Genomic DNA, 18250 nt, shown 5'->3' with positions numbered 1-18250 from the left:
TTATGGGATATTTCTCTCCCGAGTTCTCCCGGCTGGGTGACGACTTTTACAGGGAGTTGATGGACACCAAAGGGAAAGCATGACACCATTACATGTTTCCGGCACCTATTTTAAGTGTCTTAAGAACTGCAGTGCAGATTTTGAACCGGGTTGAGCAAGGAGCAGCAGCCTGTGCTTCTAAAAACCCGTTCTAAGGCTGTTCACCCCGCCGGCGCCCCTGCCGTGGCAGGCGGCGCGCTGAGCACGCCAGACCCCCGGCGCGGGCCGCGAGGGCAGGGATGGGCGCAGCTCACCGCTCCCGCGAGCGCCGGCCGCGCTGGGCACAGCCGCCTCCTCGCCGCCTTGGCGAGCCCAAGCGCCTCCCAACAGAGGTGGCTCCCCAGCAAAACGCGATACAAGCGAAATGCAAACGAAAGCCAAGGGAAAGGGCTGTTTCCGCTCCAGCAAAACAGCAACATCTTTCTCCCGAGGCCAGGTAGGCCCGTGCCAGCCGAGAGGGCTGGTCCCTCGCGGGCGCGGGGGCCCTGGAGGGCTCAGCACCGGTGCCGCCGCCCCAGCACGGCTTTGTCAATGCACTGGCTCTTGGCACAGCCACGGCAGGAGCTTTCCCAGCGTAAGTACCCACCCTGCCTTTTTATAAACGTAAATGTTAACATATAACATACAATGTTAACATTTATGTTAGATAAACGTCTTTATTTCAACTATTTAGTAGGGTGCAGGTTGCACGTAAACCACTAAAACTGGCAGAATAAACAAATGCTTTAAAAACTCCAAACTTACGCAAACTTATTTAGGATTCAGATGAGGATCGCTCTACTCGGCTTAGGGGCAAAGCATTTAAATAAAAAAATGCATTACTTCCACACGGAGATTTTAATCCTGGATTAATTATTTTAGACATTTTCCATATTAATTAAGGCAGTATTGCTTCTTTCTTAAGTTCTTTATCTACTTTCTTTGAGTAAAGCTATTTAATACTGGAGATTGCGGAAAACATTTGTTCATGATTATCCAGACATACAGTCAAACAAGACTGAAACAAGAGCAGCATGCAAAAATGTATTTAAGGACTATCATCCCAAAATGCTGCTAAAAGCTATTAACCAGTACGTGTTAATTGCCACAGCATTCATATTAATTTTCACTTCAGGCCCGACATTGTGGAATATTTCCCTTGATACATTTTAAACAAAGTTTAATTTAAGGAACTGCTTCTATCAACACTTATGAAAATTAACAGCTAAGCAATTAGCGCTCATGAATTATCCCTTCCCCCATGCTTTCTACGACATCATTTTTAAAACAGTTGCTACAAGAGAAATTGTTGGTTTTTAACCCATTACGAAAATCAGCCCCAAGGAACCCCGCAACACAACAGAGACATTCTGTTCCTCGCAATAGGATTTTTAGCATCTGTCCAGCCAAAAATCATGGCAACCTACTTTTAAATTGCCTCCAGTAGTCAAGAAACCCCCCCAAAGCCCTGTAAGATCAGAAAAGCCAGATTTCCTTAAGTCTTCATTTTCAATTAGTAGCCAGGAAAACAGAAATAAAAATATCCCGAGAAAACTGTGGTCTGCACGCAGGAGAGGTTTTGGCCTCGTAACTCAAGTTTATTCTAGAGCTGACTGATCCCTTCCTTACGTCTTCCTTGTGGTTTCCCAACTTCTTTCTTTGACTATTTTGTTTATATTTAACACCTCTTTTTTGACTGTCCTGTAACACTTCTGTGTTTGCTGACACTCTGCTGGGGATGCAGGAGCAGCCATTTGGTGGCAGGCGTGTCTAAAATTGAATTGACAAAGCATTTTAGTGATAAAAATTTCTTAAAGGTAGCAGAGACTTGGAAGAAAACATGGATGTGGACTAGCTTCGATGATGATTTCAAGGGGAACTGTACAAAGGGGCCTGCGGAGTCACTCGTTCAGCAAGCGGTTCCTACAAAGCCAAACATCTGATCCTAGCATGATTTTCCCCTCTTCCAGGAACTAAGTACATTTGGGTAACATTTTTCTTACTAGCGGGAATGGTCATGCAGCTGAATAGCTCTGACACTAATACTGCACTAATCAGTAACCTTTAAGACTAACATCTCACAGAAAACTCATCGCCAGGCTTTCCAGCAACTCGTGCAGGTTACACCTGTGATTTGAAAAGAGATATTCTGGATTTCTATAGAATGAAAATATAACACAGGGTTTTAAAACAATTAATGAAAGCAGGCAGGTAATGTACAGGTAAATGAATCTCGTGCATCTCGCAGTTGTGAGACACGAGACAGTAACGACAAAGGGTCATTACTGAAATGCCCGTTACAACACTCTTGTGGTTCACTCGTGGTACCTGGCTGCGGCTGTCAAATCTCCCTTACGGTTAGTCTTATTTTCCCAACCGTATCAAGAGGTGGGAAGGTGGAACAATAAGCCGCTGAAATTTGATTCTTCAGATTCTGTAAACAGAAATATACCTGAGGTTATCTACAAAACAGACGATAACTTAATTTGTGTGCAGATAAAGGAAATAAATTTCACCACTGATTTCTCAGGCCTTCAAGTAATTTTCTATATAAATGACAACTGAAGTAACTATAAGTAACTAAAGGCTGCTTTTCATACAACACTCTCAGCAAGAGTTTTCAAGATTTATTATCCAACCCACGTGATTTACAAACCACGCGAACAGATGCAGGGGTTAGATTTACTTTAACTGTTTTAAGGAAGAGCTTGAAGATACAGCCAAGAGCAGTTATTGTGTGTGTCTTTAGTTAAGAGCTGAAGTTTTACAATGTACCCGAAAGCCACGGGTCTGTCCTGTGTAGCAAGATTCACCTGAATTCTCGAGCTGGCTAGACTGCTTCCATTGTAGTTGCATTTCACAAGGCATATTCTCTACTATTTTGATAATTAATGAACTGATCAGAACAAGAAGAAATTAGAGTGCTTTAAAATTTTATTATTTCATAAAATTGCAGAAGTGCTTATGAAAAAGACACTAAATCTGGCAGAAAACACCTGCAAGACGTAAGCATTTTAATAAATTTGTTTGGTTGATAGTACAGCATGCAACGTTTTCTTATTTTTAACTGATTAGTTTAAAACAATACATCAAATGGAGGGAGGGGGTGGGAAGGACCCTGAAGAGAATGGATTTATTTGATTTCAGGTCATTTAGGGAGCTGAATTAGCGGTAAGTCGAAACGATTCAGAAAGCAGTTAGGATGAGCATGCACAGAGAGCTTCAATGCAGCAAGCCAAGCCTTCCTCGTGCTTTGCCAGTGAACCACAAAACGTGTGTTATTCGACAAGCTGAAAATCTCTGTTACAAAACTCAAATATGTATCTATAAACCAATGGCCTAGTTACAATCTCAAAGATTCCAGAGCCACTGTGATCCCCTGAGTAAATACATAATTAAGTAGGGGGGCTTTTAAGACATGTTTAATTAGGCCCCTAGCCCCTCCTCATCCCGCCGCCTCTCCCCAATTATGTACCATTTCCCCATGAGATACGTGGCTCAGTTAATTATGTAAATAAGTCACGCGCTATTCCCTGAAAGAATTGTATTTATGTGAAAAATACTGCTCATCTATTATCAATAAAAATAAATACGAGGCCCAGGACATTTCATTAAAAATAATTTTTAAAAGCTAGATGGTTTTCGATTTTACATTACTGTCTGAAAATGCAACAAAACTGAAATAAGTAAAATAACTCACTGCTGATCTGTAATGTTTCTTCTGTATCTCAGATGGTCAAGTAGGTATTTAAAAAACAGACAATACATATGAAAATACAGAAAATAAATTTTATAAGCGTATTATTGACAAACTTACCAGAGTAATATAATCAATGCTGTTAATATTAAAAGAGCGAGATTATACTCTAACAAAATGCCAATTCAGTTATTTTGGAGAGCTAAAAAGGTATTTTGATTTCTAGATCACCATCAAGTTGATTCGTATCATACCCTACAAATCACAGTTGAATAACTCCAAGATATTTCATTAATATCTCAAGCTATTAGGTAGAACACAATTTCCTTCAAATGGACCAAACACCTCTAAATGCATCAGACTTCTAAATGCGAAAATTAAAATGTTCATTAAAGTCTACTCTAATTCCTATTAATACAGTAAAAAGTAGTTTGGATTATCGAAGTGGGACGGAAACATGCTTAAGTTCCTCAAGTTTCTGAGAAAAATTCTAGCAGGTAGCCCAAATCAGGCTCAAGTACTAAATCAACAAGTCTGGGACACCACTGAATAACAACAAATTTATCTCAATAAAGAGGTGTTTATTTTATTTTGACTTCCTCTGTGCACGACTCTTGGGAGTACATTTAAATGTTTCCCAAACTGAAATTTCACAACATAAGAACAGCAAGCTTTGTGTTTAGAAAAAAGGCATCTTAGTGTTGCCAGCACTGAAGTACGGCCATCATTTATTACCAAGGGCAGAAAGTTTGGAAAACTGAGTTAGCCCTAATCACTACCTACCAGTAAGTATGAAGTAACAAGAGGCAGCTTTTGCTACGTGGACTTCATAGTTTAAAAGTTACCGTTTCACAAATATTCAAAACACTTCCAGATATGCTAGAGAAATTACAGACCTGACTTTCCACTTCAAGAATACTTAACAGAATATGAAATTCTTCCATCACAATGGTAATGAAGCTCAAACTTCGTACTCCCACAGGAGACTCCGCAAACAAATCCAGCAGAAAACAGATCTGTGCAGTGTTTATAATTGTTTTGGAACAGTATGACACTGATCCATCACACCAGTGTTTACGTTTCAGTTTCTGGAGTTTATGACAGAAAAAATATTTGACAATACAGAATAACTGAACTGCACACAAGGAAAGCCCGTTATCCACAATTCTGAGTAATATCAAATGCAAGCTCTTGAAACGAATGCAGTCAAGGAATGAATTTAACCTACCAGGTGTGTAGTGAACCTCCTCCGTGTATTACATAAACGTACTTGCGCAGAACGACACCTTTAGTCCTTTTTTTGCCCCAGATATTGACCTATTGATGCTTCAGTTTTCCACTCAAAACAGGCAGTGGCTTTCCCCACTCTCATTGGAGCAGTTTGAGGATAAAGACAGCCTAAATCATGGAATATTCAGCAAGTGCTGTGATGTGGCTAGACAGAACAGCTTTTTTTAAAATGCCAAATAACCAATCAGTTACACAAAGGGTCTCACCATCAACTCTGTAGAGAGATGTCGTACAACTCTGCCACACTAAACGTTTACCTAACTAGCCTGCTGGAGAAGAAAACAGCAAGGTAAGGTATGCCCGACGGTGAGGCATAATTTTGTAGTGAAAACAGGAGAAACAATTCTACTGAACCTGGAACCATTATATTTAAGAATAAGGGAAGCATGTTTCTAGATAACCACTTTAAAATAACTGATGGCCTACTACAAAGTCTAATTAAGGCCTGAACAAGTAAATGCACACGAGAACTGCCTAAGGCCTGTCACCTTCAGGTCACGGACCGCCTGGATATGAGAAAAACACATCTGGTCCACTTACCTTGCCGTCAAATTTTGAGTACTCATTGAAGGGGTTATTCAGCTGCAGCGGACACTGTTCGAGTCGCACAGACAGTATTGACTGCTTCCCAGAACATGGAGATTTTACTCTGAAATTCTTTTTTTCAAATAGTGAGCTCAGCTCCTCTGCTGTAGATCAGAAAAGAGATCAGAGTAGTTGTACTAGGAGAGGTACACAGGCTACTGTTTACCACAAAAAGATAACATTGTAAGAGGGAGAACAAAATCAAATACACAAAACAACAAATTTTTTAGCAGGGAGGAATCCACCACCACTCTTTCATGGCCCAAAGATATGAAACCATACAAAGTTTGAATGATGCTACTGTTTAGGCTGAGGAAAAGATGAATTTTTCCCATACAGAGAATGGAACTGATCACTACCAGATCCACTTGAGTCAAGATAAAAATCAAGATTCAAAGAGAGAATTAGTCATTCCCTGTCTTTCTGCTTGCCTACCTTTCTCTAAATGAACAGTAAATGCTGTGTGAAAGAACTGCTGACACACCTACAACACGCCATGCAACAGCATTGCAAACTGAGCTTGTAACACATGATATTATGCTGTGTTACAGGACATCACACTACCCCGTTACTATACTATAAAGCCGCTGTGCTGTCAGCAGTAGGCTTGGGGCTACATCTGTTCCAAATGAATAATTTCTTCAGATTTTACTTCTCATGGTAGACTGGATATGGTCTCCTCTCAAAAAAATGTCAAAGTTGAAACCACCGTTCCAGATAGAGAGTCTGGACAATAGCAAAAGAGCTTTCTAAAACCAAAGGTGGTAAGAGTTAGCGAGTTCTTTGTGTGGTCTATGAAAGCTCATAAAAGCCTCCGACAAGCAGCTCTTTTTATACAAAGAGAGTGCATCGCTGAATTTCCAGCAACAGTTTAACTCAAAATTTACAGGCATACTTGGAAAAAAAAAAAAAATAAAATGAGGGCTTCTTATGTTATAAGACTACCACAAAATCAGGACAGAGCCTGGGGTGTTTTAGCATATTAGTACCAACGGGTCTCATCTGCCAGAAACTGTGACCGAATCTGGACAAGTTTTTCCACATCTGCTCTAGGAACCGAGTACCCCCAACCTCCATCAATCACTACCTGGGAACCAACACCGGCTCCCCTACACCCGCTCTGCTTGGCTTTCCCACGTTTGGATACTCTCACATCTCAGAGATTTACATGTCGCTTCTCCAGGGAAGCGAAACTGCTCCTAAGGCAGAATGACTTGGGGCTTCATCTGCAGGGAGTTGGTTAATTTCTTAAAATGCGACAATTATAACTAGTCAAAAGTTCAGTTTATTTTTATCAGCAGATTGCCTGAAAATTCAGACACTTAGCAAAAGTGCTAAATACTGGCACTAAGAGATACCCAGCAATCTTGTGAGAGGCTGCAATTAACCAAAAAAGCTTGATTAAATCCTTTTTAAATGTGGCAACTTAAACTCCGTTAGGTATTCATTTTTTTTTGTAACATGCTTATCGCTGTTTTAAAAAAAACCCTCTATTAAAATGATGCTAGAGTATTACCCTTAACTGGTATTTCTTGGGCATTTGGAAAGTACCCCGTACCTTGGAATTCAATATAATGGTTTTATTGGTTCCAGTGACAAAGCAAGTCTTTTATCTTCAAGTTCTGTCTCTAGGGAAACGTTAAGATGATTTGTTTGTTTCCTTTGTTGGGATGGGCAAAAAGTGGATCTCAAGAATTCTTCTGCATTCATTAGCGTGACATCTGTTTTGCTTTGCGTTTTGTATGGCTTTTACTCAAGTCGACTCTCTCCCATGACTGAAGAGTTTAAATAACAGTACATTCGGTAAGAGTGTACATTCAGCTGACTGGGATACAGTTTTGCTTTTCCAGAAAAGGTCATAATTTCAAAAAATTGAACTCATTCAGGAAGAGGAACCCCAAACCTTCTAAAGATCTGTGCAAAAACCTAGAAGACAGACCTTCCACTAAGCGTTTTGTCAAATAATTCCTGATAGACATGGGCTGTGAGAGTTCCAATTAAAACCACTAAAAAAATATTTTAAATTCTCAAATTTCAGGGAAAAAGTCTCATATTTTTACTTTAAATTAGCTTTAATTGCATATTTTTAAAAATTAATTAAATTTAAATTAAAGCTAACTTAATTAAAACTAAGTTTTGCCGTTACTTTATATTATATGTATTTCTCACCTTTTGTGGTTTTATTAGCTATAGGAACTATTCTATATGGGCTGAATGTGAGACTTTTGAAAGATTCCCTCAGTATATTGTTAATTTACATTTTATATACTCTGAAATGAATGAATGTACCATGTAAGTAAATGCTTTACTTCTTACTTTCAGCTAAAAATAGCTAATATTTTATAAAAAAAGAGTAACCTTTTGTATGTATATCCATATTTGGTTTGTAGGACCCAGACTGCTTTCCTAACATAATCTGATCTCCCCACTGCACGAAGCTGAAATGGCCTTTCCACTTCACTGAAAAAGAACCGATGCACAGAAAGGTGATGCGAATTGGTGGCCCCGCAGAACAAGAGAACTCCAGCATGTTACACCTCCAGCCAGCCAACTGCCCCCGAGCACCGTGGTCCTTGTTAACCCCCGAACCAACGCCGAACGCACAGAGGTTTTCTTGTTCAAGCCCACACGCTACTACCACCTTATCATTCAAACTCATTCCTGACAATGCAAAAGCTTGTCTCGTGACAGCGGGCAGATGATGCATAGAAAATATTTTTGTCCTCTTTACCATATACAAAACTACTCGTTTCTCATTTCCCTCTATCATTTACTTTTATTTCTGTACATAGCAATTAAAAATGGGAATCACAGAGGCCACTCAGTTGCCAGGTGCCTCACATTACAACTACACATCCACCTGCTGGACAGCGGAAACGCTTCCCATGGTCTCTCCGACGATGATCTCTGGAGGCTCTCTAACACCACACTGGCTTTCCAGCATCCTTTTAGTTTGCATGGTCTCAACCACGGCTTGACTTCGTCTAAAGCTCAGACAAACACCATCAGAAGACAGCAGCCAAATTCCCCTGTCTGAGAACAGCTCTTCCCGTTGTTACTGCTTTCATACATATTTCCCAGTCCTGCTGGACTCGAGGAACACAGCAAAGTCTCGTACACACACGCGTGACTAAGAGGAAGATACAGTCGATGCTCTTGGGGCTCCTCTTTTTCCTGGCCTCTCACTACTGTGTTGTTCTTCACGCAAATAAGTGAGAAACACGAAGAAGCCTGGTGACCAAGCTGAGAATGAAAATCAGCTTTTCCAGAGATACCGACTGCCTGGAGTTTTTACGTAACTAACTTATTTTTGTATCTAAATTAGTTCTGCACCAGGGAGGGACTGATCTATGTGACTGCAACCCCTGCGCACTCTTGCAGAGGGGGACACCTCCACTGCTGCTGGTTGACAGATTACGTTTATCTTCAGGGCAGCACGTAAAAGGAACTAATTGTCACGGTGGAGCCTACGTGAATAAAAAACCACAAGCAGCACAGACCCAGCAGGAAGGCGGAGCCCGAGTGCAATTCCGTGTAAAGAAATACCAAGCAGTATACGGTTAGGGATAAAGAATAAAAGAACTGCACCATCATTGGTCAAATGCCATAAAAAACTGAGCAAAGAGAGTTGGAGGTTATGGTAGATTAAATTTTAAAACCTACAACTCTGCTTACAGATGTAGAAAGGCAAAAACATTTTAGAATGCATTAAGAGAGGTATCAAACACAGCTGAACACGGCACTAAGGATTAGCGCAACTGCGTTGCTCACGTGAGCAGCTTTGTTCACTCCTCTGAAAAAGAGGTGTTACAGAGCTGGAGAAGGCTCTGCGAAGGACAGCCAGCGAGACACAAGGAGTTAGGCAAAAAAAACCCCAATAAAAATAAAGAGATTACCAGGGACCTCATTAAGGTATACACGAATTTTGGAAGAAGTCGGCATGACGGACCATACAAAGGTTGGAATGAGTGTCAAATACAACAGGAATAAATACTAGCCTGAGCTATAAAATGAGGGAATTCAGAGAGATTTTTCATTTCATATATTACAATTTAATCTGTGTAGAACATCCAGTCAGAAATACTTAATTATATTATTTTGTTAAAAGCATATTTTTTCAGAAATCAGTGATACTGATTTTCCCAAGGAAAGGCTCGATAAGCTAAGGCAGCGTTTATTATGCTTTCATTTAAGTAGATCATTTATACACAGTATTTCTTAAGATCTTCCCCTCATCTAGAAAAGTAACCACGCAAACATTCTACAAAAGTAACCTCTACGAAATTCTTCGTCACATCCGGTGCACGGAACGCCCCTGGAAATGGCCGGAGAGCCGTAACTTACATGGAGATAATGATCCTGCATCCTGAATGCAGACACCTGCCGATCGCCTGCCCGCAGAGCAAAGACGCGTCCTGCTCCCTACGTCCCCCACCCCAACGCTAAGAGCCTTCCGTCCCACTTCTTGCTCACTGAGACAATAGGAGCCTTAGTCGATCCCGAGCCACGAGGTGACAGAACACACAAGCACTGTATTAATACCTTATACTGCAAAAAATAAAGCAGCCGCTTGAATTAGTTCAGACCAACAAGCTAGGTTTTAAAACATCTTTCCTTTACTTTGCCCTTTGTTGATAACGCGGGATGCCCCGGCCGTGGCGGGAGCCGAACGCGACGCCTGCGGCACGCCGCCCCCAAGCAATAAGCTGTGGGAAAGACATCACTGGGGAAGGGAAGGGAGATAAAATAATTAGCGTTTCCTTTATGCTTAAGCGAAAATTACAAACCGAAAATGCTGCAACCACCAAAAGCAGAAATAAAACTAATAGAAAAATAGAAGATGTTTTCTTTTTACCTGAATAAGAAGTATTTCTGTCTTTCCACTGAACATTTTTGCATTTTATTTGATTTTGTCTTTCTTTCCGCAGACGTTCTAGTCTCTGAGCTTGAAAAGAAATATTATAACTATAAGTTTGTCAATGAAAGTTTACTATAAACAAAGACATAATTAACTACCTTTATATGAATAAAGATGTTTTATACTGCATATGTAGGGGAAAAAGTCATAAAATTTTAAAGGTGGCACCCCTGAAAAGCAAATACCAACAAAAACATGAAAATGTTCTTGATTTATAATTGAAATTAGAGGATATAAAACATTAATAGAGATCATAAAGATAGTATTAACATGGAAGAGAATAATAAAATGTGAAAACTTCTGTGATTAATATGACATTTCATTATATAAATCATTAATAACGGTCTTAAAGGAATTTTAATGCACAAATGAACTGAAGTGAATATTACATTACAGGAATAAAATTACTGTTATGAATTACTCTACCCGTTTCAAAAATTAAAGATAAATGAACTCAGACTAGACTATTAAAGTTTTAAATATAAAATCCTTTATCTAAAAATCATGAAAATTATAAAATGTCAAAGCTATATAAATTAGCATAGCTTTTTCTTCAGTGTGCTGAAACAGTTTATAGGTAGTAAAATAAATGATTTGTATCTTCACAACATTAGTCAAATCCTAAAATGAATATAATATTTCTTTACGTATATTTTGACTCCATCTTCAAAATACGGTTTGAAAAAAGCCTCAAATAGTTATAATACCAAAGAACTTCCAGGCCAGGGTACCAGATTAATACCTTAAATTACCTCTTTGTTACCAGCGAGATCTCTCTCAGGAGATGGTCAGCAAACCTGGCAGACGCTACCCAAGACAACGACCACAAGAAATAGCCGTTGGGAAGCGTCCCCTCAAAATAAGAGGGCAGATTAGGCTGGAGAGGGAGGACTAATAATGTTGATCACTGAAGGAAACAATTTGCTGGATATATTAGCAATTTTGATGTATTGAGATCATTCATTAACTAAAATGGGTTTGTAGAAGAGATTCTAAAACGCTAAATTACTCTTGACAATTTTTAGATACAATTTGAGTTCCCTGAGCCTTTTCACCAATCAAAAAAAGGTTAATAAATATTTTCTACCCCCGCCCCCCCTTATTATTCTTTTACACTTAGTCTGTTAACTGAATTGTGGATATGGAGGTGAATTTTTTTTGCCCCCATAAAAGCTCTCAACCTGGAACGGATGAAAAAATAATACTTGGAGGTTTAACAGCTGTAACAAGCGGTTTAAGGTACAAACACAAACAGGGACTTTGATGCCTATTTCCCATTTAAGTCAGCCTGAGGTTAGTGCCTAAGTACCTCTATGTACCGTACTCTTAAGGAAATATGAGAAGATGTATCCCCGCTTATAAGCTTAGATATTGGGTAAAACACTACTGTAGTGTAGATATTTTATTCTGAAAGATAAAACTTTTTTATTTCCAACTACGGTCCAGAATGTAGCTTGAAATTCCCTTCTAAAACCCTTTCTTATCAAATGGGCCATCATAAAATATCATAGATTCATATGTAAACAATGGATAAAGGAAAAAAACATAGGCTAGAAATAAGAATAATGCATGTTTTTATCCTGTTTGATATTTTCACCCCTTGTCAAAACGAACAAACTAAAGCACAGTCACCATCTTCGCTACCTCCATCCTCTTCTATCTCCAGTTGATCACAACTGATCATTTACTGTGGGATTGTATTATAGCAACTCAAATTAGATGGAATTATCAGTACCTATTAGAAGTCTGAATTATTTAAGGTTCATTCCCACAAGAAGCATGTTAGTTTGAAAGCTTTCTGTGTGACAAATGTCACCGGCCAAATGTAGCTCTTGCTCCATTAACTATTAGCAACTAGACGAGCCTTTGTTTCTAGTCGTGCGGGTTGGGAGAAGTTGCTGCTTTCCCACATGCCCAACACCCTGCGCAGACCCGTCTCCGCTTTAGCTTGTTTAACCCCTCTGGGTACGGCAGAAAGAGGGCCGTGAGGAGACGGAGCCTGGAGCCAAAGACCGCCTGTGACCCTGTAGAAGCGGAGGAAGAGTTCAGCGGCAGAAAACCCCGTGTTCTCCCCAAACGTGATGTGCGATACCCTCACATGCCTTTCCCTTTAAAGACTAAGAGGATAACTTTGATATTAGAACGCACATAAAATTCATTTCCAAATTTGCAAACCCACACGAGAACCACCTAATAACCAACACTTCTGTAGTCTCTACAGAGATGTGTAGAGTCTTCTACAGTAACATTATTTCTGCAATTTATGAAAAAGATCCTATTCAGGTAAGGTACTTCAGTTATAAAACAGCTTTGTAAAAGGTAATGAAAAGTTAGACTCCATCCAAAAACAATGGTTAAAGATGGCACAAGCAGAAATGCTTTTACTTAATAGGGTATAAACGCAAGGAGAATAGAGAAGAGCTTGCATGTTAAAAAAGTCGGCCACTATTAACTGTTGATACACAAAATTACACCATCTTCTCTTTCCAAACCTAAAAACCATTATCTGCTTTTCAAAGAACAAATGTTCCTGATCTTACTAAATCTACTCAAGTAATTATGGATTAAGTGAAAAAGAAATGTCCTTACGTTCGCCCATTTCAGGAGCAAAAATTGTAGATTTCACAGTTAATGAGTTTTCGTACTTATGAGACGTACGAACGCTTTGTTCTATGTATGTATGCACCTGTTTCCTTCCATCGAGAACTAGAAAAGTACTTGTGTAATACAAAAAGCATTTATATTAAAAATAGTTAACTTTAATTTATTCCTCTTTGTGTATTTTTGCAAAGGGTTCAGTACTGATCCACTTGCATTCTTTGCCAGCTTCCCTCCCCGTTTCAGATGATAGCCCGAGTGCCACGATGACTGTAGCAGGTTCCTGGCAGAACCAGCACACACAATGGAACATGAAAGACATGCCAGACGAAGAGAGGCCAAGAACTGCCTCCCCGGTGGCCTGAGTGCCCTAGCCATTATTTTAGAATATGCCACCCATAGGAAAATGAAATGGTTTCAATCCATAATTTAAATGGAGATTATTCTATCAGCCTACTCACTTGGTGAAATAACCCTTCTGAATGATTTTTGGGAGCGATTATATAAAACTTTAAACTTTGCCTCTCCTTCCTCATAAACTGCACCATCAAGTGGACTGAACAAGACCCCACGGCCAATGCTGGGCAGGCTGGCACGCTGAACCATCACCATGCCTTTCAGTCTGTTGCAGCTACATGGCCAGCTTATTTCCAGATCTGTCTCTCCACCACAAGGGATCAGTGCCCTGTCTTTTCTGTAGCTTTTGACAACTTATTTGTAAAAGGTATTTCCAGATACTCAACACCATACAGCATTTTACTTGTTAGGTGGAGCACAGATGTTTTTTCTGAGCTCTAGGTGGTGTTATAATACCTTCAGAAATCATCTGAAAAGAATATATACTGTAACACAGAAAAAATAGAGATCAGCATTGACCACCCCACACCAACCTTTTCATATATATTTTATATCGCAGAATATTTGTTTGTTGCATTCCTCAGGTATAAGCAGCAGTCTGAAATACCCCTCATATGAAATGACAAACGGGGCAGCTTTCTTCCAGTCAAGACAAAGCCAGCATATTTTGAAAAGGCGTACACCCCTAGGCTTCCTAATTTGGTAACTTTAATCTTAGCTCGAGGTCTTTCTCAGAAATAAAACTTCAGAAGACAAAATATAGACAAATCCTTCACCTCACTGGCTCACATCAAAATTCATTCCCCTCTCTTATAACAAACAGATTTGATGCCTCACTAGGTAGATTTTTCTCAGAAAATAACTATCCTGTTCAAAAGTTAACACCCCTCCAGACATTAACAATAGAAATATCAAAGACTGTTCATGTACTTTGGATTTAGACTTGATATCTTTACAATTTCTTTTTTTTTTATATACATAGAACTGACTACCTCACTGCTCCTCTGTACATGAATAAGTAAAACAGCAATTAAAACTCAGCTGACAGCACACTAAAGTAACTGAATCATTGCATGTCCTTTTATAAAAAGGGTCTCCACGTTACAAAGGGAAAAGTTTGACAGACACCTAGCTAGTCATGCTCTGATTTGTCCATGCAAGACAAACTAACAGAAACTGACTTTAAGAAGCGCATGTTATCTTGGCTGCGAACATCACTTACCTGTGTTTGATCGTCTTCTGATTCCAAAGTCCCAGCTTGAGGTAATATCGACTGATTGGGAATATACATAGCCCTGAGTCTCACCGTTGCTTCCCTGTGTTTCTGAACCACTGTCCCCATATGCTGACGAGGGATTAAACTTCTCCACGTCGACATCGTGATCTATCAGGACCATTTCACACATCCCTGTGTCATCACTGGTCACGTGTGACTGCCGAATATGAGCAAGTATAATTGTTGGGTTGTCCAGGAAAGCCATGCTGTCCGCAAGTCCACCGCTTCACTATACTATCTTCTCTCCATCTTGCTTCATGGACACATGTACCTAGAAATATAACGTACACAGCATTTTAGAAAAAAGAAAAAAGACAAAACCAAAACCCTGATTCAAGAAGGTTTATATTTCAGCTGCACAAAACCTAACTGACTCTGTTTTGTACTGTGAATTATTTTCATTCTGCTCCACTTTGCTTTGGTTACATGGCTTGCTGAGATCCACTTAAAGAGCAGTGGCTTTGGAGGACAGCTTGGTACCTGAATCCCAAGACAACAGAACACAACAGACACGTCCCATTACTCTACAACAAATGGTTGCTATAAGGCAAAATATTCTAAGTACTACGCACAGAAGGACGGAGAGCAAATACATACAAGAAACATCTGCCCATTCAAATGAATAAATTCACAAGACCAGGTAGGGCTTTTAATTTCTTTTCACCCATCATAATAGTGTGTTACTGTCTCTCTTCTGCCTCTACTTGCCAACTCTTCGATTACTTTATTATAGACCCTCTTCAGGTTTTGCATTTCCAGGAAAAACTTTAAACACAAAGAGATTAGTATCTCAGGGCAGAATAGTGAACATCTGCTGCTGCGCGGTGCTTCATATAGGGCAACTGTTGCAACACAGAAAAGCTCTATGATCATGTACCGCATGCCTGAATTCTTAAGCACTTCAACAACAGCAACTGCCAATTCCCTAAAATATTTCATTCAGACTACTCAAGCGGCCTTACAAAACAAAGTAGAAGGCAAAAAAGAAGAAAAAAAACCCCCAAAACCCCAAACCACACTCCAACTGCTATCCTATTTTACTGTAGCTGTGGATTTATAGTGACGTTAATCTAATCCAAGTCTGGGCTGCCTCAGAAAGGGGTAACTCCATGCTCCTGTCTGGCCCCCGTCAGACATTCCTGCCACCGCCCGAAGGCTGGCATTAGCACCTGTGTAGCTGTGAGGCACGCTGGATGGAAAAAATGACCTGCTGAAAATAACCTGGAAAGGAAAGGAAGAACAATTACTGATTTTCAGGCTGATCAGGCCACCAGCGAACAGCTGCAAGGGCACCAGTACCAGCACAACACAGGCAGCAGGAATATCAAAAGGTGGAGGAGAGCCGAGGTTCCCCTTTGAGCCGTGGTGCTCACGGCCGGCTCGAAGCCGAAACCTCAGCCTGAGGAAGAGGGAGGCCAGTGGGGTTTTCAGTCTAAGCTCACAGAGAGATCCAAGGCTAGATGTACATTCCAGAAGTTCAAAATCCCCACTGCTTTTCTAATCTTTTGCATATCTGAGAACAAATCCCAACATTTTAATACCAGCTATAGAACTAAGTGTGTTTATTTAGTATTTTGAACACAGAAACAACAAAAAGCTCCATCCTTGATGTCTGCAAAACTTCTGTGAGCAAGAAGAAAATACCAAAGGAAAAAAAAATTTTAAATCACACAAAGCTGCATCCCATGAAAGCCTGGTAAAGGCAGCTGGCCTTCTGCTGGCTGACTTTAAAAACAGAACAAAGTGAAAGAAAGCATCAGACAGGCTTGTTCCAGGACCAGCAACACATTTAACCATCATTTCCCCCATATGCTTCCAAGGGAAAAGATGTATTAACAGACAGGGCCCCACAGAGCAGCTTCTGCATTTCAGTAGCCAGAAGCAAAAGTAATACTTTATTTGGACACTCATCTAACCGTGACAAAAGCAACATTTGGAAGTACTGTAAACCACAAACCCACCAGCCCCACCAGTACTGTCCCTACCACCAAACACCAGCATCTGCCAGCTAGAACATTCCTTACATAGAGATTTATGTCCTTCATAATTTTAGGCTTTGTTTGCTCGCTTGGCCACGAACATCACCACTGGTTTTCTGAAAGGCTGTGTCCTTTCTGCTTTAAAAAAAATGCAGACAAAATCAAAAGTATTTTATTAAACAACAGACCCAGCAGCAAGAAGGAATTCAATAAAAGAATGGTAGAGGAATAAAACTGACATGCGGCTTGTTATTAATACACTACCCCCACCATACATTTTAATAAATGATGCTATTAGCTAAATACGCTCCATCAGTATCCTTGGAGACATTCAAACCCCAGTCGGGTAAGGCCCTGAGCAGCCCGCTTCAGCTGGCTCTGCTCGGAGCTGGGTCCTGGGCCAGATCTCCAGAGGTCCCCGCCAACCTCGGCAATGCCACGACTCCAAGTTCTACTTTTTATTTTCCGAATATTTCCATTACAGAAAGTAGGCCTGCTCTCCCTGAAGGGCTTCTCGCTGTCCTCAAAGAGAGAGGCCATAAGGCAAACGTCCTACCATGAGGCATCCGTCTCCTGGCCGTCATTTCCGTGCTGAAGCCGTAACGGTGTGACCAGCACAGCGAGACTGCGCCAATGTGGGCACCACTAAGTACACAGCGTACGGATATTTTTAAAAGTGCGCCGACAATGTTCTTTAAAATTTAATTATTTACACACTGCTTATTAGAAAAGGCCACGCTTACCTGCGAGCGGTAAGAACTTGGTTAAATAAGCAACCGCCTTAGGCTTCTAAAAGGTCTGCAAACTCCCAATCAAAAATTACTGCTGCCCCATCAATGTGTCATATAAATGTTGGCATGTTAATTGTGTATTTATAAGATTGTTAATGGTTAGTTAATTTACCTCCCACACTATTATTGTACTTGAAATGATTTAATGTCTGCTAAGGGAGTTAACAACATGTAACAGCAGATGCGAGAATTTTACCTTTATACTCTGCACCCCGACTTCAGGCTATTAACAGTCCGTGTGCTAAATTACCCAAGCTTCTTCACAATTTTACATAGGCAATCACTTTTCCCATAAACGTGGACAGTGAGAAATTGCCAGAAATTCTATCTCAAACTCTGAAGTTTAATACAAACACAGTTTTTTCCTTCCTCCTCTTCAGAATTTTCAAAAGGATACATTAAAACTAATTTCTCAATAAATTAAGGGTAACTGGAAATTCTATGAACAGTTAACACCCCTCCAAAGAATCAGAAAAAAAAAGTTCATATTTTTATGCCTTACTGTAAGAGTTGCTATCTACACAATTCTGACGGGTTCCTCCTTTTGATAAAGGCAAAACACAATTAGATGGCACAGCCCTACTCTGAGGAACAACGACCTCCGATGAAGTAACAGAATTCAGAGGAGCAGAGTTCGATTTTGCAAAGCCTTCACATGAACACCTTTAAGCCTCCACGTCATCACTTTCAGCAAAATTACAGATATAAGATCAATTTCTAGATCTACTGAGATTTGCCAGC

General features: G+C 40.1%; 1 protein-coding gene across 5 annotated transcripts in view; it reads right to left on the bottom strand.

The window, feature by feature from the left end:
• MAPKAP1 (MAPK associated protein 1) overlaps nucleotides 1–18250 on the bottom strand; it is a 106351-nt gene that overhangs the window by 81121 nt on the left and 6980 nt on the right. For 3 of the 5 annotated variants that reach the window (XM_064468385.1, XM_064468384.1, XM_064468383.1), the window contains exons 2-4: nucleotides 14686–15010; nucleotides 10446–10535; nucleotides 5546–5694 (exon numbers count right to left, since the gene is read on the bottom strand). In XM_064468385.1, coding sequence (XP_064324455.1) covers nucleotides 5546–5694; nucleotides 10446–10535; nucleotides 14686–14944 — 498 coding nt within the window. In that variant the 5' untranslated portion in view covers nucleotides 14945–15010. Of the gene's footprint in view, nucleotides 1–5545; nucleotides 5695–10445; nucleotides 10536–14685; nucleotides 15011–18250 lie in introns of those variants that run through there. The other 2 variants (XM_064468387.1, XM_064468386.1) reach the window with 2 other exon arrangements.

Source organism: Phalacrocorax carbo, chromosome 18, assembly GCF_963921805.1.
Source record: "Phalacrocorax carbo chromosome 18, bPhaCar2.1, whole genome shotgun sequence".
Lineage (NCBI taxonomy): Eukaryota > Metazoa > Chordata > Aves > Suliformes > Phalacrocoracidae > Phalacrocorax > Phalacrocorax carbo.
This window is presented reverse-complemented; position numbering and strand designations above follow the sequence as displayed.